The sequence below is a fragment of the Heptranchias perlo genome, chromosome 2 (genome assembly GCF_035084215.1).
Source record: "Heptranchias perlo isolate sHepPer1 chromosome 2, sHepPer1.hap1, whole genome shotgun sequence".
In the NCBI taxonomy this organism is placed as follows: Eukaryota; Metazoa; Chordata; class Chondrichthyes; order Hexanchiformes; family Hexanchidae; genus Heptranchias; species Heptranchias perlo.
The window spans coordinates 13,054,302-13,077,953 of record NC_090326.1 but is presented as its reverse complement, the minus strand read 5'-3'; the positions used below and the strand labels follow the sequence as shown (position 1 = coordinate 13,077,953).

General features: G+C 45.7%; 1 protein-coding gene across 13 annotated transcripts in view; it reads left to right on the top strand.

The window, feature by feature from the left end:
* The window catches only part of fhod3b (formin homology 2 domain containing 3b), a 746,243-nt gene that overhangs the window by 660,598 nt on the left and 61,993 nt on the right, over window positions 1-23,652 (top strand). For all 13 annotated transcript variants that reach the window (XM_068000433.1, XM_068000425.1, XM_068000417.1 and 10 more), the window contains 3 exons: window positions 7,268-7,426; window positions 12,827-13,009; window positions 13,846-13,965. In XM_068000433.1, coding sequence (XP_067856534.1) covers window positions 7,268-7,426; window positions 12,827-13,009; window positions 13,846-13,965 — 462 coding nt within the window. The remainder of the gene's footprint in view (window positions 1-7,267; window positions 7,427-12,826; window positions 13,010-13,845; window positions 13,966-23,652) is intronic.

Here is a 23,652-nt window from a genome sequence, read left to right as displayed (position 1 = left end):
TATGGTCTTATTAATCTGTGTCGCTACTTTCAGTGATTTGTGCATATACATCAAGATCCCTTTGCTCCTCTAGCCCATTTAGACTCTTATTTTCCAAGCAGTATGTGGCCTCCTTATTCTTCCTACCAAAATGTACCACCTCACGCATATCTATATTGAAATTCACTTGCCAATTACCCGCCCATTCTGCAAGTTTATTATTATCTTCCTGTATTTTGTCGCAGTCCTCCTCAGTATCAGCTATAACCCCGATTTGATGTCATCTGCAAACTTGAAATTGTACTTCCAATTCCCGAGTCCAAATCATTTATGTAAATAGTGAACAACAATGGTCCCAGCACCGATCCTTATAGATCACCAGTTCCCACCTTTTAACTACCTTTAACCCCTCTTCTCTGTTTTCTGTTTTCTAGCCAGCTTGCTTTCCATTCTGCTACTTGTCTCTTGACTCCACACGCTCTGACCTTAGTTATGAGTCTTCTATGCAGTATCTTATTGAAGGCCTTTTGAAAATCTAAATGTATTACATCTACTACATTACCCTCGTCTACCCTTTCTGTTACTTCTTCAAAGAATTCAGTAAGGTTGGTCAAGCATGACCCTCCCTTTTGAAATCTGTGCTGACTATTATTATATTTTCGGTTTCTATATATTTTTCTATTATATCTTTGATTAAGGATTCCATTATCTTTCCTACCACTGACGTTAAGCTTATTGGTCTATATTTCCCTGGACTTGTTCTATTTCCCTTTTAAAATATAGGAAGCACATTAGCAGTCCACCAGTCCTCTGGCACTATTCCCTTGTCTAATGATTTTTTATATATATATATGTAATAGTGCCTCTGCTATCTCTTTCTTAACTTCTTTTAATATGTGTGGATGCAATCTATCTAGACCAGGGGTTTTATCCTCTCTAAGTTAAGTTAGTTTGTCAATTATCTCCCCCTTTCTATCTTAAATGTCTTTATATCTTTTTGGATCTCTTCTTCTTATGTCATGCCCACCATGTTAGTCTCCCTGGTAAATACTGAGGTAAAGTAACTGTTCAATATTTCTGCCATTTCGCTGTCATTACCTGTGAGTTTATCTTGTGCATCCCTTCGTGGCCCTACCCTTATCCTAATTTTTCTTTTGTCATTTATATGTCTGTAGAATACTTTACTATTTCTTTTTATATTCCTTGATAAATTAATTTTGCTTTCCTAATTGTTTTTTTGACTTCTTTCCTAACCATTTTGTATTCCCTTTTGTCATCCTCTCCTTTGTTGTCTATGTACTTAGTGTATGCCTTTTTCTTTAGTTTCAATTTTACTCTTATTTCTTTATTCATCCATGGTGTGTCATTACTGGCTAGTTTGTTCTTGCTTTTTAGTGGAATATATTTCTCCTGGACTCTATTGATCACCATTTTAAATGTTTCCCACTGCATTGTTCCATTTCTTTCTTTGTCAGTAATTTTTTCCAGTTTATTTTCCCTAGTTCTATTCTCATCCCCTTAAAATCAGCTTTTTTCCAATTTATTACTTTGGTCTTGTGTCTTACTTATGTCCTTCTCAATCTTTATCTTAATCCTAATTATGTTGTGATCACTATTGCCTAGATGTTCCCTTATGCTTACTTCTCTTATCTGTTCTGGTTCATTTCCCATTACGAGATCCAGCAGTGCTTCCTCTCTTGTTGGGCTTTTTACATACTGGGCACACATTGTAAAAACTCCATTCCCTGTACCCCTTTACCTACCTCTTCTTGCCATTTTATTTGGGGATAGTTAAAATCTCCCATGGTTATTATTCTATATCCTTTACTCATTTTGCATATTTGCTTTCATATTTCTTCTTCCACCTCCTTTCCACTATTATACTCCTCTTAGCGCGATCAATCCCTTTTTATCTTTTATTTCAATCTATATGGATTCTATTTCTATCGTTCTGTTAATTATGTCCCTTTTTTCTACTGCCATTATTTTATCTCCAATTAGTACAGTTACTCTACTCCCCCCCCCCACCCCCGCTTCTTCCTTCCCTATCCTTTCTAATTATGTTATAACCTGCAATATTTAGTTGGCAGTCCTGTTCTTCATGTAGCCATGTATCAATTATTCCTACTACATCTGGTTCCTTGCTATGGATTATTGCCTCCACTCCCCCTTTTTATTTTGGACGCTGTGTACATTGCTGTACAGGCAGCTTAATTCGACTTTAATAGTTATTCCTTTTACTTAATTTTTAACAATCTGTTTTATAACTACATTTGTTCCTTGGCCATTTGTTATATTTATTTCTTACCCTGGTCTGACCTTTACACTCGTCTCCTGTTTCTTTTATCTTTAGGCTTTTACTATTGCTACCAGATCCCTCCCCCCATCTTGCTAGTTGAAAGCCTTATCCACCGTCCTGTTTATCCTTTCTGCTAGGACTCTGGTCCCACTCCAGTTCAGGTAGAGCCCGTCCCAGCGGTACAGCTCCTTCCTGTCCCAGTACTTGTGCCAGTGTCCCATGAAATGGAACCACTCTTTCAACCATGCAGTCATAGAATCATAGAAGGTTACAGCACGGAAGGATTCCATTCGGCCCATCGAGTCCGGGCCGGCTCTATGCACGAGCAAGCTAGCTAGTCCCACTGCCCCGCTCTATCCTCGTAGCCCTGCACATTTTTTAAATTTCAAGTACTTATCCAGTTCCCTTTTGAAGGCCATCATTGAATTTGCCTCCACCACTCCTTCAGACAGTACATTCCAGATCACAACCACTTGCTGTGTAAAAAAAGTTATTCCTCATGTCACCTTTGGTTCTTTTGCCAATCACCTTAAATCTATGTCCTCTGGTTCTCGACCCTTCCGCCAATGGGAACAGTTTCTCTCTATCTACTCTGACTAGACCCGCAATGATTTTGAAAACCTCCATCAAATCTCCTCTCAGCCTTCTCTGTTCTCAGGAGAACAAGCCCAGCTTCTCCAGTCTATCCAATAATTTAAGTCCCTCATCCCTGGAATAATTCTAGTAAATCTCCTCTGCACCCTCTCTAATGCCTTCGCATCCTTCCTGACATGTGGTGCCCAGAACTGGACACAATACTCCAGTTGTGGCCGAACCAGTGTTTTACAAAGGTCCATCATGACTTCCTTGCTTTTGTACTCTATGCTTCTATTTATAAAGCCACCAGAGTGTCTATATCCTCTTGAAGTCCATCACTATCCTCCTCACTGTTCACTACCCTTCTAAGTTTTGTGTCATCTGCAGATTTTGAAATTGTGCCCTGTACACCCAAGTCCAAGTCATTAATATATATCAAGAGAAGCAGTGGTCCCAGCACTGACCCTGGGGAACACCACTGCACACCCCTCTCCAGTCCGAAAAACAACCGTTCACCAGTACTCTCTGTTTCCTGTCATTTAGCCAATTCTGTATCCATGTTGCTATTTCCCCCTTTATTCCATGGACCGCAATCTTAATAGCAAGCCGACCATGTGGCACTTTATCAAACGCGTTCTATATAAGAACATAAGAAATAGAAGCAGGATTAGGCCGTCTGGCCCTTCGAGCCTGCTCCACCATTCAACAAGATCATGGCTGATCTACTCAACGCCCACACTATCCCTATATCCCTTGATGCCCTTAATATCTAGAAATCTATCGATCTCTGTTTTGAATGTACTCAGTGACTGAGCCTCCACAGCCCTCTGGGGTAGGGAATTCTAAAGATTCACCACCCTCTGAGCGAAGAAGTTTCTCCTCATCTCGGTCCTAAATGGCCTACCCCTTGTTCCGTGACCCCAGGTTCGAGACTCCCCAGATAGGGGAAACATCCTCCCTGCGTCTACCTTGTCAAGCCCTGTAAGAATTTTGTATGTTTCAATGAGATCACCTCTCATTCTTCTAAACTCTCGAGAATACAGGCCTAGTGTACTCAATCTGTCCTCATATGACAATCCCGCCATCCTAGGATTCAGTCTGGTGAACATTCGTTACACTCTCTCTATGGCAAGTATATCCTTTCTTTGGTAAGGAGACCAAAATTGTACACAATACTCCAGGTATGGTCTCACCAAGGCCCTATATAATTGCAGTAGACATCTTTACTCCTGTACTCAAATCCTCTTGTAATAAAGGCCAACATACCGTTTGCCTTCTTAATTACTTGCTGTACCTGCATGTTAGCTTTCAGTGACTTATGTACAAGGACACCCAGGTCCTTTTGAACATCAACATTTCCCAATCTCTCACCATTTAAAAAATACTCTGCATTTCTGTTTCTCCTACCAAAGTGGATAACTTCACATTTTTCCACATTATATTCCATCTGTCTGATCTGCCTATCCCTATGCCAATTAGCACTCGGCTCGGGTAGCAATCCTGAGATTACCATCCTTGAAGTCCCGCTTTTTAATTTATTTCCTAGCTTCTGATATTCCCTTAGCAGGACCTATTCCTTGTTCTTCCTTATGTCATTGGTGCCAACATGGACCACTACAATTGTGATTTGTGGTGTTACTGTTGTCACATTTCTCTCGAATTCCGTCAGAACTTTTGCTTTCTATTGGACTTTCAACAACAAACCAACTTTCTCTGCCTGCTGAAATGAAGCTCCTGCATGTTTATTTGAAATAAGCAAAGAAATAGAAGGAAACAGACTCAACAGCAGTCTCAATGAACCACAAAACTGCATTCTTCCATTTTTTTACTTTGGTCCTGAAAGACTCCCATGGCTGTCAAAAGGTAGTGTCTGTTTGTTTTGGTTTTCTTTTCAGAGAATACTGTATCGGAGAAATAATCTGTGGGGTTTAATGCATTCCAGGAGTTCTACTTTATAATATTCTGCAGGTGGAATTACCAGGAAATTATTCCTACAGATGTTATTTTATTGGAAATGCGTGTATGTTTTCATTTTTGAAGACTGTTTTCTTAATAAGTGAATGGTTCCTGTAAGGTCGGGGATGTGCTTCGTGTTTGTTCATTTGTAAAGAGTACACATTTTTATAGATTTTCTTGTTTTCGAGTTGCGTTTCCCCCTTTATTTCGTTTATTTTTAAAATAGTCTCTCTGGGCCATGCACTATTGCCAAGTTGATTTGTCAGGCAGTTGACCTGCTCCCAGTCTGTTGCCAATGGCTCACTCCTTCTGCTGCTTGATGTTTTGACACGACCTCTTTCCAATTTTTCCTCTTTCACTGTTTGAAAGCGTCTCATTGGTGCTCATTACCTGTTCTTGGAGAGCAGGTACAGAGTAATCTGGAACATGTTACAAATGGAGGCCACAATCCTATCAGACTATAGCATCACAATGTTCCAAGCTATATTGTCGTAGTACTTTTGCAGTGCAGTGGGATAACAAGGTTTTTGCTCTGGGTACTCTTCTATATATGTGACCTAATTGATATATTTAATTGTAAACAATTTTACAACACCAAGTTATAGTCCAGCAATTTTATTTTAAATTCACAAGCTATCGGAGGCTTCCTCCTTCCTCAGGTGAACGAAGGAGGAAGCCTCCGAAAGCTTGTGAATTTAAAATAAAATTGCTGGACTATAACTTGGTGTTGTAAAATTGTTTACAATTGTCAACCCCAGTCCATCACCGGCATCTCCACATCATGATATATTTAATGGGTGAGGAGAATGTTAGTATGAAGGTGTCATCATCTGTGCAGCCCAAAAATTCTTCACATACTTCATATTTTTATTTTTAAAAATATAACGGGCAACATGGGGGTGGCCGTGGGTAGAGCCCAAGGACTTTACTACAGGGAAGAAGGTGAAATTGGAGTGACGTCATGGCAACCACACTCAAAAATATTTCCTAGAGGCTGGTTACACAACAGCATTGGTAAAAGTTTGGGAGTGTGGTGTTGTGCTCGCCTCCCATTTGAAGTAAGGTGCATGGCATGGGAAGCTCAAAACAAGATGAGGATAAAAAATATAAAACAATCTATGAGGAAAATATATATAAAAAGATAGAAGTTTTTTGAAGGAGACTTTCTGTAATTTTCCAATGTTGACTACTGGAATGTTGAATTCAAGATAAATTTGGAACCATTGTGACATTTTGTAATTTGCTGAGCAAACTTCAAACACTAATCTCTTTCTTTTCAGTTTGATGTGCAGATACTATTGAAGTCCTCAAAGGTTAATTAATATATTTGTTCTCATTCCTTTTACTTTTATTGTGATCAATTTAGCGAATAAACGGGTTCTCAGCACGCGTGTAAAGCATACAATTTGATTGCCGCAATCAAACTGTGCTGTTCACATAAAATGGAAATGCAACACATCGTGCCCACTCAGAACACCCCATTCTTTCAATTCTCACTAATGATATAATCTCCTTTTTTCACTAATGTTAGTGAGAAAGTTAGCATGGGTGTAAATCTGAAATTCTATGTCGTTATTACAGGATCACGCCCACTGATGCCCTCCAGCACTGACCCCCTCCCTGGAGTTTGCAGGGTCAGTGGGAGGACACATAAATTGCATGGCCTAGGTACTAAAGGCCCACCTCCAGCACTCACCTGCTCATGCAGTCGGAAAATCCGGTGCCTGCCCCCTCTGCTCAGCCCCAGCCAGTGCCCTTTCCATCCCCTGTCTAAGGGGATTGAATAACATGATGTTTTTTTTAAGAAGTCCCCTTTGGGGTTGCAAGTTACTCCCTGGCCAGGACCCCCTGGGAGAGTGCACTTCTGCCCACCTGGAGGCCTACGCGTCAACTCACTCAGCATTCCGGCCTCCAGACATACGCCGGATCCCGAGTGAGCTAGATGAGTGGGAACTCCCAGAAAAGTAACAGTCACATTCTCCTTGTAAGTGGGGTAGATAGAGGTTTCAACCATTACATGGCGTTTCATAAACTCCTGGAAACAACTGAGACCCGATACAACCAGGTCTCCACTCTTTTCTTTGGGGGGAGGGGTGTTTCTGCTGATCTTGAGCGGAGTTACAATGGGAGACCAGCAGGCCCCTGTGGATTTTCAGAGCTGTGGTTTCCACCAACTTTCTTTTGTTCATAGTAGCGAACAGAGCATAATATAGATTAGCAGAGGTGGTTCTCATGTCTGCTTTCATCTCCATTTGAGAAGACGAGGAGTATGGGTGGGCAGTGTGCCCAAGAAAAGATACATTTTCCTGCATTTTTACACTCCTGATATTTCTCAGTGGGAGCCTGGACAGTGATGTGGTGTGTTCTAAACATGGAGGCTCCATCCTGTCAACTTACAGGTTGTTTTGCGCACAGACACTGTATGGGTACAACTTATAGTATCTGTGCTTATCTTAGAAAACAGCTGCAGATGGGAAGAGACAAGAAGTAATTGTTTTAGACTCAAAGCGGAGCAATGCCATCAACATCGGACTTACCGTATTACCTCCTCCGAGAACGATCAAGACTGCAATCCTTAACTTTGATGAATATGCCTTGAACAAGGAAGGTATAGAGGTAAGCTTCCTTGTTCATTTATCTTTTAACTGTCTGTGCATTAAAATATGCCACGTGTAAGGGTGTAGGATCAATCAATCAAGGTGAGCCTCATATTGAGGCAATCTGGTAAAGTTTTTCAATTGATGTTATTTTAATACCAGAGTTAACACATTTGAAATAAATGGCTTCACACCACAGTTAAAATAATACCAATAGTAACATTTCAGCTTGTGCATTAGTAAACCAGCATGGTCTAGATTTCCTGCACGTTCACAGCACCTCATCCATGCTGTCGGGGCAAAGGTCAAAGCTGTTGGGCCTCCAAGTGGAATTATGAGAATTGAGTTGCTATGGGTCAAATAGATAAGTATTAATAGGAAATAAGGTACATCTATAGCCTACTATTTGATGTACATGTAGACAGACTAATCTGTCTATTTTACTATATTTATATTATGCTTATCTAGGTGATGAATCTAAGTGATAGGAAATGGAACATTTTCCTCGTTTTAAAAATAAGTATCAGCATTAAATCATGCAGGCCAGACATAACACAATGTATGTTGCAGGTATATCCAATGTTCCATCACTTTTATTGAAGTACACATGAGCACAGTTAGCAACAGTAGTGATTTAAGAATTACTGATGAGGGATGTGAGTGCTGAGGGGTGATATATATTTTCTGTGGGGGCGGCATTTTGATTTGGTATATTTATTTGGCAATTTGGAGCCCACTGTAATTCTGAGTGTGAACCACAGTATAATTGAATAAAATACATCAATCCGATCTAACTTCCAATTTTATTTCCTAACCTTTGCAACACTATAAGCACAGTGAGGGGAGTCATCACGTTTAGCCAGTTAATACATTCACATACAGGAACTTGCAGCTTATCTCAAAAAGCAGCTGCAACCAATATGAAAAAAAGTAAATCTTCATGTGAGACAACTGCTGGGCACGCCCCAGAAAATTCCTTTGGAGGAAACGGCATTTTAGCAGCTTATTTGTTATATAAGTGTTTGGGGACAAACACGAAATAAATATATCTGTAACTGTGACTCTCAGAAACCAACAGCTCATTTAAAATTGTTCTGCCTCAAGTTTGTGTGCCACAAAGAAGGGGAGAATGTAATGTCTCATTGGCTCCAGTCCCATCCTCTAATCTATCTGGTTCAAACAGGCTGCACTGTGGGATGTATGGTGGGCCATGCCAACTAGAAATTTCATCACAACTGCCCAAACTCATTTCATAAAGGACCTTTTAAAAATGACAGATGGAAGGCTTTTCTCCCATCAATCTGAGTGGATTTGAATCACTGTGCCACCAAGTCCCAATAGCAGGTCAGATTTATAAGATATCAATTTATTGCAATTGTCCCTAATTGCACTCTTTTAATACACCACCCAAAAAACTAAAATACCTATACAAGATTTGGGGAGATATTCTCAACAGCTAGGAAGTGTAGAACAAAAAGCAAAATATTGCGGATGCTGGAAATCTGAAATAAAAGCAGCAAATGTTGGAAACATTCAGAAGGTCAGGCAGCGTCTGTGGAGAGAGAAACCGAGTTAATGGGCTCGAATTTAGCAGGCCTGCGGGTTCCCAGCGGGTGGTCCTCCGGGAGCGTGGTCAACACGCTCGGCGAAATTAGTGGGTTGCCCGCGCGATCGTAGCAGGCAACACACTAATAGGAATCAATTACCTGCTCCTCCGGGGTCCACGGCGCTGGCCTGCGCGTCGGTCGGGCTGCGCATGCGCAGTACGATCTGTCAGCTGGAGGCTCTCTAGTTAAAGGGGCAGTCCTCCACTGACAGATGCTGCAACCAATGGGACAAATTGCAGCATGGAGCAGCCCAGGGGGAAGGCTGCTCCCAGTTTAATGATGCCTCACCCCAGGTATCATCAGATGGGGTGAGGAGGAGAGGGAGGACACAGATCTTCCCCCCGGCGGGCGGGAGGAAGCAGCCTGCCTCTGCCACCAAGAAGGCCTGGCTCGAGGTGGCAGAGGGGGTCACCTGCGCCACCAACATATCGCCCACCTGCATACAGTGCAGGAGGCGCTGCAATGACCGCAGTAGGTCAGCCACAGTGAGAACACAAAGTCTTTCCCCTACACTCCGTCTGCCACAACACTGCCCCCACCCCACATCTCCTTCGGCACCGCCAACACTACTCTGTCACATCACCCTTCATACCCACTCAAACCCCATCCTCATCTTACCTCCACCGACTCACCTCGCCAGTACTCATCCTGCCACTAACACGCGACCCAATCCTCATACAATCTCATTGCTCCATCCCATACTCAACCTCTCGTGCATCTCCCTCACGGCCAGCCTCACTCAACCTGCCACCACCTGTGCTGCAGCCACAGGGCATGCATCACATATGTGCAGTAGGCAGCGTAAGGCAAACGTGTCGTGAGCATGAAGTGGGTGCACAAGGGTGTCTGAGGGTTTGTCATGGGTGTTACCTATATTGAATTTCAGAGCAACAAACAGCACACATTATATTGACACCACCACTGCCATGTCTCCGCGAATCCTGTCCGTTGTGTCCAATAATGCCCGCTCCTGGGTATCACTATGAGGACCCACCACTGATGCCACCCATCGTGTTACTGCAGAGTAGGTGCAGGTGTATTTGCAGGGCTCTTCCGCGCAGACGACTGAGAGACATCGGCGGTGTAGCCGGCTGCACCCTGGAAGGATGCGGAGGAGAAGTTGTGGAGGGCAGTGGTGACTTTGACAGCGACAGGTAAGCAGTTGGTGCTGGGGCCAGCCAGGAGCAGCTCGGCATGAAAGAGCCTGCAGATCTCCACGACTACATGTCGAGCGAATCTGCGCCTCCCTGTGCACTGCTGCTCGGAGAGGTCCGGGGAGCTGCGCCTCGGTCTGTGGACCCTGCGGCGAGGGTAGTGCCCTCTGCGATGTGTCTCTCCCTGCGGTAGCCCTCCCTCCTGCTGTGCAGGTGGGCGTGCAACAACACCGTGTTGGGGGGCTCCACGTCTCTGCGGCGGACGGCGTGGACTGCGAGGCTGCTGGGGCTGGTCATGCTGTTCGTCCTCCGAGGGTGTCCACGCACCACCCATCTGGCAGGTGTTGGTCTGAGGGGTTGTGCAGGGTAGGTGGGTGGTTCCTCGCACTAGGGCTGCGGTTTCGTGTCGGTCTGTCCTCTGGCTTGGCGGGGGGTGGTGGAGGGCAGAGGTTGCCCTACGTGACGCGGTGGCCTCCTGCGTGGGTGAGGGCTCTCCCCCGTGGAGTGCACCTTGGCACCTGCCACAGGCTGCTGGCTGCAACACGCCTGGTTGGAGAGAGACTGTTTCCCCCAGTGTGGGAAACTCACTGCCTTGAACCCAAAATCCCACACTTCCTCTTTTGACAGCTGCTTCAGCTCATTAACTGACCTCAACAAGCAAAGTAAGTACTCTCAAGTGGAACCCCGCTGGCTTTAATTGCCTGCGGGATTCCCACCAGCGGGGCTTGCGCGCGCAGCCCCGCACGTCAGCACGGTACCCGGAAGTGGGCGGGATTTCAGCGCGATCCAGTCACGTGACCGGATATCGGGATTTTCGGGGCCCCCCCCGCTGGAAACCCGCAGGTAACCCGACGCGAAAATCGAGCCCAATGTTTCTGATGCAGCCTCTTCAAACTCTTCATTAAGAAGTATAGAAATTGGGTTGGAAGAAATTGCAATGAAATTCTACTATTAAAATCCTTTCATTTCAAATCTTGGCAGGGTGGGATGCAACTTTTTGGTGTTGACATGCTTTCAATCATCCATTGCGGAGCAACGAGGGAACGGAAAGGAACTCGGAGGCTAAACTACCCTAAACTAGTGTTGCACATGCTCTGGTGGCTGATTGGCAGAGGCTGTGGAATAGACTTGATGGGGAGGGATGGCCAAAGGACTAAAATGAGGGAGAAAATAAGTTGACATAAAATGAGGAATTAAAATCAAACAGCTTGGTCCTTTTGGTGCTGCAGGCAATTCATGGATGCTGTTCAGTAATTTAGTTTGGACTTTCAGTTTGCATTCAAGCAACCTGGAGTTTGGATGCCCGATATGATCGGTGCATGAGAAGGGACATATTCCCAGCAATTTCTGCTTATCATTCCCACAAGAAGTGTTGGGGAGCTCAAATCCGTCCCCTTTCCCCCCTCCCCCCACTCCCACACCACAAGTTTTCCAGAAAATTAAGACAGAATAAAGCAAGTACAGTGGAATAAATACAGCCAGTCCTTTCCAGCCACTACTCATCCACACTACAAGAAAGAAAGACTTGCATTTATATAGCGCCTTTCACAACCTCAGGACGTCCCAAGCGCTTTACAGCCAATTATGAAGTGTAGTCACTGTTGCAATTTAGGAAACATGGCAGACAATTTGCGAACAACAAGGTCCCACAAACAGCAATGCAATAATGACCAGATAATCTGTTTTTTGTAATGTTGGTTGAGGGATAAATATTGGCTAAGACACTGGGGAGAACTTCCCTGCTCTTCTTTTGATCTTTTACGTCCCCCTGAGAGGGCAGAAGGTGCCTCAGTTTTAATGTCTCATCTGGAAGACTGCAACGCTGACAGTGCAGCTCTCCTTCAGCACTGCACTGGAGCATCAGCCTAGATTATGTGCTGAAGTCTCTGGGGTGGAACTTGAACCCACGAGATGAGAGTGCGACCCCTGCGCCATGGCTAACAAAGGGAAAAGTCTGAGATGAGAAATGGCCATTTGGCCCATTAACCTTTGGTCCCCTTGAACCCTGACTTTCCCATTATAGCATTTAGTTGCATTTTGAATGTCCCTGATTTTGCCTCTAATATCCTGCCTAGCAGATTTTTCCAGACATTACATCTGCTGTGAGAGTATTCCTCACATCTTACAAATTGCCTGAGGCACATGTGCAGAAGGACTCCGAGAGGCTGAAATCTCTATCTGTGTATGTTTTATAAACAGAATCTAAAGGGTCCAAAGCAGGCCAAAATTGAGATTTTCCAAGTATCACTTTTTGACTGTATTTTGTTACTGAGTTCGCTTTCAATTTTCATCCTGTTTTGAGGTATTTAACATTCAAATATTAGTGCTCACCAGTCATCCTAATGGATTGTCTATCACTGGTACCAGCCTTCACCCACATTGTTGTTAGGCAAGTCAACATCTGGGGACAGACAACATATGAGAATTGTGATCCTCTCCAATACATCAGGAGACTTGAAGTATAAAATATTTCATTGCCAAGAGCACTAGGTTGCACTAAACACCAGCGACGCACCTGTTATTTCATATAATTAGGGGATTGTCCTTTCGTGGGAGGTTCACTCTCAAAATATAAAGTGCACAGATCACCAAAAAGATCCCTAATTCCTGCAGATGATTATCAATCAAATGGCTGACATGTGTCTGATTTTATTTTAGAAAATCCTGACCATGATTCCCAGTGAAGAGGAAAAGCAGAAGATCCAGGAGGCCCAGTTGCTGAATCCTGACATTCCTTTGGGTTCCGCAGAGCAGTTTCTTCTAACTCTGTCTTCCATTAGTGAACTCTCAGCCAGACTCCAACTCTGGGCCTTCAAACTAGACTATGAAACAGTAGAGAAGGTAACTCCGACTGAGAAACAAAAAGATTTATTATATGTGCAGCACTTATTAACAGCATGAACTTTATGATGTCCAGTGCGACAGATGGATAAATAATGTCCAATGGGGCCTTGAGATATTTGCTGCTTATACCATGGCTATAAACAGAAATGATGATTTGTTGCTATCAATGAGGAATATTAATGAGAATGTTGTTGGATTTCCCACTGATGTAAATGATATGCAGCATAGTGATACCATGATATTAGAGAAAGTGTCAAGAGGTATAGTTTGGAGCATGACTATGATTGCAAGGATGATTTTAATTTGTTCACTTTAGTCCCTAGCATGTGCATTAGATGCTAAGGGAATGTGTATCGTTTAAGGCCATTCTCTAGCATGTGAATAATGCAACTTAATGTAGTCTGAAAGTTGTGTCCTGAAAGGTCCCTATAGAGTACAAATGTAGTTCCCTGAAAATTATCGATGATCAGTACTGTTTCTTGAGCTCAGCAGTACAGCTGATGCCACAAACTATGTGAAGCTGCTAAACTGTAAGGAATTGCAAATGGGATTATTGTTCCAGCTGTTGTGTCATTTCACAAAGTATCATGGATATGCAGCAAAGGTTTATGGAAAATATTTACAGTATACAAGCCAGGAATCTACAAAACAAATTCATTTCCCTAGCTGCCTTCTTAATAAACAGCCCACTTTTTGGTGTAATGTATATGTAGCTTCTGAGACTCCAGTATGTAAATGTTACATTTGCTTTATTGGGTGATCCTAGATATATTGTACAATGCATCAATTACTTGTGACCTTGGAGATATGACCTTTACATGTTCTGGTTACAGGAAGTTGCAGAGCCTCTACAGGACTTGAAAGAAGGAATGGACCAGTTAGAGAATAATAAAACTTTAAGATACATCCTGGCTACATTACTGGCTATTGGGAACTTCCTAAATGCATCAAATGTGAGTTTGAGCATCTTCTTTCTCCTGTTTGCTCATTATTACTTGATAATATATACATCAGCATTAGAAATCTTGGAAAGAGCTCTATTATTTCTCACTAAAATGTACTGTGCTCAATTTTAAAAGGGAGCTGGGAAGGGGACGGGGGGGGGTCAAATTGAGGTCGGGAAACCCATTAGTACAGGTTTCCCGGACGCCCTTACGATTTTGACATAAGGACGTCTTTTTTTTGTCGGTTTCCCATCCAACTCACCGGCTGATTGACAGGCTAGCCTCAGTCGGACAGGAGACCAGCCAGGGAGAGGACATCTTCAGGTAAGTCTGCAGGTAAGTCTTTATTTGTATGGATGGGGGGAGGCACGGGGGGGCATGGGTTGGCACGGGTGTCGTGAGTCATGGGGAAGGGATCAGGGGTCAGTCACGGGGGGGTGTCGGGATCGGGGGTCATCGCGGAGGCCCGTGATCATTGAGGGGGAGGGACGGAGGATCAGAGTTGGGGGGAAGTGTCGGGGTCGAGGGGTGATCGGGGTCAGGGACCGGGGAGTCGGGGGTCCGTGATCGGTGGGGGGGGGTTGGGGATCCGCGATCGTTGGGGGGTCGGTGCAGGTAGGCTTGTTCAGCCTGGGGGAAGCACTCCTGCTCTTCCGGGTGCACAAGCTGTGCCTTTCTAGGCACCCGCCAGTTAGTCTCGGGCCTTCTCGCCTCCTTTCACGAGGCGTAAAACAAGGCCAGGGCATCCCAGCCCTCCGGGGTTGAAATCGGGAATTGGTGAAAAATGGAGGCCTAAAGCCTCCTTGAAAGGTTTTAAGGCCGGACCCGCCTCCTGGGAGCGGGTTGGTCGCCCGCTCCTTGTCCTGCCCCAGTGAAAACCGGAAATGGGTGGGTCTGAGAAGGTGACAATTTTCATTCCCCGCCCCCCCTCCGCCCCCAACCCACACTTTTTTTTTTATTTGAAAATTGGGCCCATTGTGTCAGCTGTCCCATTATAATTTTGGACGCACATCAAAATGACGCAAAATAATCTTTCTCCCTGTCATGTGGAACTGTAAATGTTTACAGCACAGAAGGCAGCCATTTGGCCCATGATGTCTGTTCTGGTTCTTTGCTAGAGCAATTTCACTGCCATGCTCTCTCCCCATATCCCTAAATCCTGCTCTGATTCAAATATTTATCCAATTTTCCCTTAAAAGATATAGGGCGTTAAATTGGATCGTGTAGCGCCCATTGCTGCAGCGCTGCACGGCCTCTCTGACGTCTTGGATGTGCACGCACGTTTCCAGCGTGACGTGCGCCAGATGCCATCTTGGTATAGGAGTTAGCGCAGGCACAGATAACGAACGTGTAAAGTAGGGAGAAAATGGCTTCAATCAGTGTGCAACGCTGATTTAAAGTGATAGACACCATTTTGGGACTTAATGCTCAACTCAACGCACAGTCTTAACCCCAACCATCTGAACGTGCCTCAGAGAGCCTGGAGGACCCCCCGCCAGCGCTATTTGAAGGGACCGTGCAGGATTTACAGGTTATTGGCTGGATTATTGTTTCTGGCTGCCGAGACATTTGTAACGGTCTCCTAGATTTGAATACTAGGACGCAGAGACATAGTCTAACATTTAGAGCTAGGACATGCAGGAGTGATGTTAAGAAATGCTTCTACACACAAAGGGTGGGAGCCGTTTGGAACGCTCTTCTGCAAATGGCAATTGATGCTAACTCACTTGTGAATGTTAAATCTGAGATTGATAGATTTCTGTGAATTAAGGGTTATGGGGCTAAGACAGGTATATGGAATGAGGTCACAGGTCCACCATAATCTCATTGAATGGCGGAACAGTCTCGAGGGGTTAAATGCCACTGCCACTTGCTGCCTCCTGATACGCGCCACTTTCTCCTGCAGTCTGGGTGATGTGCCTGACATTGTTGAAAAGCTGCCAGTGTGTGTGGCCTGTGAGTTGTGGGTGGGCGGCTTGAAACAGTGGTAATGTGTAAGGGTGAGAGGAAGCATCTGGTTGGAAGAGTTGAGTACTGATGGAATGAGTTTGTTGGTATGGGGTGATGGGGGGTGTAGTGCGTGGTGCAGTTGGTATGAGACACCACTTGACAGTTGACAGTTGACCTCACTCAACTTGACCACTCATGTCAAATCATTGAACTTCTTCCTGCACTGTATCCATGTTCATGATGCTGTGCGCCTGGCTTTGACTTTGTCCCCCGCTGCCTCCCACTGCCTTTTGGATATACGTCTGGCGAGCCTCTTGCCCCCTCCCGCAGATATAGGATGTCCCTCCTTCTGTCCACCTTTTGCACCAAGGTCTCTAGTGCAACAGCAGAGAACCTTGGTGCATGCACTCTCGCAGGCCTGGTACCAACTCAGATCGGCAGATTGGTGAGGTCTGGCATGCAGATTGGAGGATGTGGAATTTAATAGTGTGCAACCTTTATTCAATGTTTTAACATGACTCATCAGTGTGTAAATATAGGGATGTGACCTGCATCTGTGTTTTACATGTGCAATGTCTGAACTCCGTTCAGACTCCATGCAGACAGTAGACTGTTGTTTTCAGCAAATAACAGGTACCAGCTACCTTTAAGAGATTTCTAAGAAACATTCTCCCTTTAAGAGATGCAAGGCCTGTAATGGAATGCTGATTGCAGGGAGTCCTCGGGTGGGCCGAAACTTGCGTCCTGCCTGCGCAGGGGTCGTTGAGTGCGGGGTAATAGCACATCACGCTACCTACGCCCAAAAAGGGCCCCTATCCAATTTTTTTCCCCCATAATGTTCTCTGCATCAACCAAGACATTAAAGCTACAGAGAGCATACAGTGTAGATTCACTAGGGTGATGCCAGAGATGGTGAACTATTGTTATGAGGAGAGAGTTGAGATACTGGGACTATTTCCACAGGAACAGAAAAGGAGAAGAGAATTTAATCGAGGTTTTTAAAATTGTGAAAAGCTTTGATTGCGTGAATAGGGAGAGACTGTTTCCTCTGGTCAGTAATGCAGGGTCATCAATTTTAAATTCTCACTTACATAATGAGGATAGAGGTTAGGAGTAATTTCTTTATAGAACCATAGAATAATATAGCTAGATGTAAGCCATTCGGCCCATCGTGCCTATGCCAGCTCTTTGAAAGAGCTATCCAATTAGTGCCACTCTGCTTTTTTTCCCATAGCCCTGCAAATTTTTCGTTTTCAAGTGTATAACAAATTCCCTTTTGAACCTACTTCCAACATCTTTTTAGGCAGTGCATTCCAGATCATAATAACTCCCTGTGTGTAAAAAAAAATTCTCCTCCTCTTACGTCTGGTACTTTTGCCAATTATCTTAAATCTGTGTCCTCTGGTTGCCGATCCTCCTGTCAGTGGAAACAATTTCTCGTTATTTACTCTTCAAAATCGTTCGTAATTTTGAATTAAATCTCCCCTTAACCTTCACTTCTCTAAGGAGAACAATCCCAGCTTCTTTAGTCTCTCCACATAACTGAAGTCCCTCATCCCTGGTGCCATTCTAGTAAATCTCCTTTGCAGCCTCTCCAAAGCCTTGACAAAAGTGTGGTGCCCAGAATTTGACACAATACTCCAGTGTTTATAAAGGTTTAGCATAACTTCCTTGCTTTCGTACTCTATGCCTCTATTTATAAAGCCATCGAGGAACTCCTATGCTTTTTTAACAGCCTTATCAACTTGTCCTGCCACCTTCAAAGCTTTATTTATGTGATTCCCCCCCAGGTCTCTCTCTTCCTGCATCCTGTTTAGAATTGTACCATTTAGTTTAACTTGCCTCTCCTCATTCTTCCCACCAAAATGCATCACTTCACACTTCTCTGCATTAAATATCATCTTCCATGTGTCTACCCACTTCACCAGTCAGTCTCTGCCAGTCTCTGCCCCCTTGAAGTCTGCTACTGTGCTCCTCACTGTTTACTGCATTTCCAATTTTGTGTCATTGCCAATTTTGAAATTATGCCCTGTATACCCAAGTCCAGATCGCTAATACAGTGAAACCTGTAGAAACGGACACTCCCAAAAAATGACACTTAGTGAGAGACCCAAATAACTTACATGGTAAAATATACATGAGGCACTCTGAAACCACAGACATTCACAAATTACGAACTACGTACAGCTTTCAATGCACCAAGCCCTTTTGCAACTTAAAACGTGGGAGACGGCCTGTTGCAAAGCTGCTGCATCTGGAACTTTCAATGAGACGGGATCACTGGCACTTCCCTTTGCAGCTTGCTTCCTACCTGCTCCCAAATTCACGTGAGGTCAGTGTATACAGGTCAGCACAAGGCGGCAGCAGGTTTTGTGAAAGAAACAGCTTTTGTGGAATCGGGAACTCTTTACCCAACATCCATAGCAGCAGAGAAACCGCTCTAACGCTGGGATTGAACGGCTCCACTGTGCAATTTCCCGCCTTCGGCCCGGTGACATCACCTCCACTGTCAGAGAGCCGGGACTGGCTGGTGTGTTGGGAACACTCGAAGATTGACATTCGGGGGGAGTCGGCCATCAGGGAGAAATGGAGACTGGGGAATGGGAATTCGGGGGGAGAGAGGTGGGGAATGGGAGTTCGGGGAGAGAGAGGTGGGGAATGGGAGTTCGGGGAGAGAGGTGGGGAATGGGAGTTTGGGAAGAGAGGTGGGGAATGGGAGTTCGGGGAGAGAGAGGTGGGGAATGGGAGTTCGGGGAGAGAGGTGGGGAATGGGAGTTCGGGGGGAGAGAGGTGGGGAATGGGAGTTCGGGGGGAGAGAGGTGGGGAATGGGAGTTCGGGGAGAGAGAGGTGGGGAATGGGAGTTCGGGGGGAGAGAGGTGGGGAATGGGAGTTCGGGGAGAGAGAGGTGGGGAATGGGAGTTCGGGGGGAGAGAGGTGGGGAATGGGAGTTCGGGGGGAGAGAGGTGGGGAATGGGAGTTCGGGGAGAGAGGTGGGGAATGGGAGTTCGGGGGGAGAGAGGTAGGGAATGGGAGTTCGGAGGGAGAGAGGTGGGGAATGGGAGTTCGGGGGGAGAGAGGTGGGGAATGGGAGTTCGGGGAGAGAGGTGGGGAATGGGAGTTCGGGGAGAGAGGTGGTGAATGGGAGTTCGGGGGGAGAGAGGTGGGGAATGGGAGTTCGGGGGGAGAGAGGTGGGGAATGGGAGTTCGGGGAGAGAGGTGGGGAATGGGAGTTCGGGGAGAGAGGTGGTGAATGGGAGTTCGGGGGGAGAGAGGTGGGGACTAGGAGTTCGGGGAGAGAGGTGGGGAATGGGAGTTCGGGGGGAGAGAGGTGGGGAATGGGAGTTCGGGGAGAGAGGTGGTGAATGGGAGTTCGGGGGGAGAGAGGTGGTGAATGGGAGTTCGGGGGGAGAGAGGTGGGGAATGGGAGTTCAGGAGGAGAGGTGGGGAATGGAAGTTTGGGAAGAGAGGTGGTGAATGGGAGTTTGGGAAGAGAGGTGGGGAATGGGAGTTTGGGAAGAGAGGTGGTGAATGGGAGTTTGGAGAGAGAGGTGGTGAATGGGAGTTTGGAGAGAGAGGTGGTGAATGGGAGTTTGGGAAGAGAGGTGGTGAATGGGAGTTTGGAGAGAGAGGCGGGGAATGGGAGTTCAGGGAGAGAGGTGGGGAATGGAAGTTTGGGAAGAGAGGTGGTGAATGGGAGTTCAGGGAGAGAGGCGGGGAATGGGAGTTCAGGGAGAGAGGTGGGGAATGGGAGTTGGGGGAGAGAGGTGGGGAATGGGAGTTCAGGGAGAGAGGTGGGGAATGGGAGTTCAGGGAGAGAGGTGGGGAATGGGAGTTGGGGGAGAGAGGTGGGGAATGGGAGTTGGGCGAGAGAGGTGGGGAATGGGAGTTCAGGGAGAGAGATGGGGAATGGGAGTTCGGGGGGAGAGAGGTGGGGAATGGGAGTTCAGGGAGAGAGGTGGGGAATGGGAGTTCGGGGAGAGAGGTGGGGAATGGGAGTTCAGGGAGAGAGGTGGGGAATGGGAGTTGGGGGAGAGAGGTGGGGAATGGGAGTTGGGGGAGAGAGGTGGGGAATGGGAGTTGGGGGAGAGAGGTGGGGAATGGGAGTTCGGGGAGAGAGGTGGGGAATGGGAGTTCGAGGAGAGAGGTGGGGAATGGGAGTTCGGGGAGAGAGGTGGGGAATGGGAGTTCGAGGAGAGAGGTGGGGAATGGGAGTTCGGGGAGAGAGGTGGGGAATGGGAGTTCGAGGAGAGAGGTGGGGAATGGGAGTTCGGGGAGAGAGGTGGGGAATGGGAGTTCGGGGAGCGAGGGAAACGGGAATGGGGGCTCGCGGAGAGTTGGAGACTGGGGAATGGGGGTCGAAGAGAGATGGAGACTGGGGAATGGGGGCTCGCGGAGAGATGGAGATGGGGAATAGGGGCTCGGGGAGAGATGGAGACTGGGGAATGGGGGCTCGCAGCAAGATGGAGAAGGGGAATGGGGGCTCGCGGAGAGATGGAGACTGGGGGCTCACGAAGAGATTGATATGGGGAATGGGGGCTTGCAGAGAGTTGGAGACTGGGGAATGGGGCTCGCGGTGAGATACAGACTGGGGAATGTGGGAGAGCGATTCTTAACATTGTCGCAGCTGATTAGGTGCTGATCGTAATCTCAGCTGGTTCTTCACAATTGTGGAGCATTTTTACAGTACATACAATAACAATTTTGAAAATAAGGACAGCTAATGCCTACGGTGTCCTTATTTATAGGTTTCACTGTATATATATATATATATATATAAAATGGAGCAGTGGTCCTAATACCGACCCCTGGAGAACACTACTGTATAGTTCCATCCAGTCCAGTCTTAAAAACAACTGTTCACCACTACACTACTTTCTGTGTCTTAGCCAAATTCGTATCCACGTTGCCACTGCCTCTTCAATCCCATGGGCTTCAGTCATGGGATGAAGTGCAGACCAAGTCTGAACTGGTTGAGTTTCTCTGATCATTACAATATGAGAAATTCACAGCTGTGATGCCAGGAACTAAATCCATGCTGAACTGGATTAATCCTCGGCACAATCAACTTAATCAGATTTAGGTGTTGACGGGAGGGAGAAGAAAGTTGATACTTATTCCAAGTACTGTGCTCAGTGCTACCAAGAGACTTTTAAATAAGAGAGAGAGGATACATATCCTTTCTTTACCTTCTTAGCACTTTCTGAGTAGACACAATGCTGTAGATGCAATGACAAAGGTGTCAGCCATGACTCAGTGGGTAGCACTCTCGCCTCTGAGTTAGAAGGTTGTTAGTTCAAGTCCCACTCCAGAGACTTGAGCAGTCAAATCTAGGCTGACACCCCCATGGCAGGACTGAGGAAGTGCTGCACTGTTGGAGGTGCTGTCTTTTGGATGAGACATTAAACCGAGGCCCCGTCTGTCCTCTCAGGTAGATGTAAAAGATCCCATGGTACTATTTCGAAGAAGAGCAGGGGAGTTCTCCGCAGTGTCCTGGCCAATATTTATCCCTCAACCAACATCACTAAAACAGATTATCTGGTTATTATCACATTGCTATTTGTGGGAGCTTGCTGTGCGCAATATGGCTGCCACGTTTCCCAAATTACAATAGTGACTGCATTTCAAAAATACTTAATTGGCTGTAAAGCGCTTTGGGACATCCTGAGGTCATGAAAGGCGCTAAAGAAATGCAAGTCAGTCTTTACAGAATTATTTATGAGGTTGGTTGACCCTAAAATTACCAGAAATGGTCACTGAAGGAAAAACTGAAATATTGAGCAGGGAAGTTGATGCATAGAATTGCATAATGTGCAGGAGACCTGGATAGTGGGACTGGCGATACTAGAGAAAATATTGCAAGGCTTCGCTCCTGACATGCTCAAAGGGAGCATTTATCAACAAATTGAGTGTGGAAGTCTGCTTGCCTGATTTATGACTCCGCCAATTTTCCAATTATTAAAATTACTGCCTCAATGTATCCTGTTATTTGAAAGGGCAATAGAATCAGCAAAAATAATTTTTTTAAATGTTACATACTTAAGATGAGAAAATAAAATTAGACCACAGTGAAAGAAAAGCTTAACTTAAGAAAACACTTGGAGAACTGAGATAACAAGCAGAGAGGAGCTCTTCACAGTGCTCATTGGGAGTTAGCACCATAGCTGGCAAAACTTGACAGAATCTGTTTATAAAGGGAGAAGAACTGAAAGCAACAAGAAAATGGGAGGGAACTAGATAAAGATGCTAAGTTCTAGTAAGCCTTTCTATCTATAAGAGCTAACAAGCAAGTTGAAATAGAAACAGAAAATGCTGGAAACACTCAGCAGGTCAGGCAGCATCTGTGGAGGGAGAAACAGAGTTAACGTTTCAGGTCGATGACCTTTCATCAGAACTGGAAGATGTTAGAGATGAGTCAGGGAAAAGTGCGGGGTGGGTGGGGGTGCAGGAAAAGAACAAAAAAGAGAAGTCTGTGACAGGGTGGGGGCAAGGGTGATTAAATGATAAAAGGGATGCTGGTGGAAGGCAAAAGGGGGTAATAATGGGTCAAGTATAGAAACAAAAGATGGGTCCAGAGGAGGTTTAAATAGGTCCAGTAGAATAACAGAGGTGGGGGGATGCATGGAAAATCTAGCAAAGCGGAGAGGGTTGCCGTGGCCCGGGAATGTGGCAGAAGAAAGGTTGTCAGACCCCAGGGGCACGGACCACCCCGCTGGCTGTGTATCGATAGGGGATCCCCACCCCAAGCACAGCCCACATCTCCTCCACTCCCAGTGGCTCTGGTGCAGCCATCCTCCATTACCAGCACCCACTGTCAGAGAGAAAATGGAAGCGGTGGTTCAGATCTAAAGTTGTTAAACTCAGTGTTAAGGCCAGAAGGTTGTAAAGTGCCTAATCGAAAGATGAGGTGCTGTTCCTCGAGCCAGTACTGGGGAGAGAGGGAGCTGTTCCAACGGGACGGGCTCCATTTATCCAGACGGGGACCAGTGTCCTGGCGAATCGAATAACTAAAGCTGTAGATAGGACTTTAAACTAAAAAGGGGTGGGGGGGTGGTCAGGTGAGGGGAAATTTATAAATCTAATGAGAAAAGTCAAGGCAACAGAGCAGTGTGGTGATTTGGGTAAAGATATGCAGAGTGTGGCAGGAGAGGTCAGAGTATTTAACGGTAATAGTGCGTCAGCAAATAAAGTCAAAGCAGGGAAAAATGGTAAGAAGTTAAAATTAATAGCTCTTTATCTGAATGCAAGGAGCATTCGTAACAAGATAGACTAATTAGTTGCACAATTAGAGATAAATAGGTTCGATCTAATAGCCATTACAGAGACATGGTTGCAAGGTGACCAAGGTTGGGAACTAACTATTCCAGGGTACTTGACGTTTCAAGAAGACAGGCAGAATGGAAAAGGAGGAGGTGTAGCCCTGATAATAAAGGATGACATAAGGACAGTGGTGAGAAAGGATTTTTTTTTTATTCGTTCACGGGATGTGGGCATCGCTGATGAGGCCAGCATTTATTGCCCATCCCTAATTGCCCTTGAGAAGGTGGTGGTGAGCCGCCTTCTTGAACCGCTGCAGTCCGTGTGGTGAAGGTTCTCCCACAGTGCTGTTAGGAAGGGAGTTCCAGGATTTTGACCCAGCGACGATGAAGGAACGGCGATATATTTCCAAGTCGGAATGGTGTGTGACTTGGAGGGGAACGTGCAGGTGGTGTTGTTCCCATGTGCCTGCTGCCCTTGTCCTTCTAGGT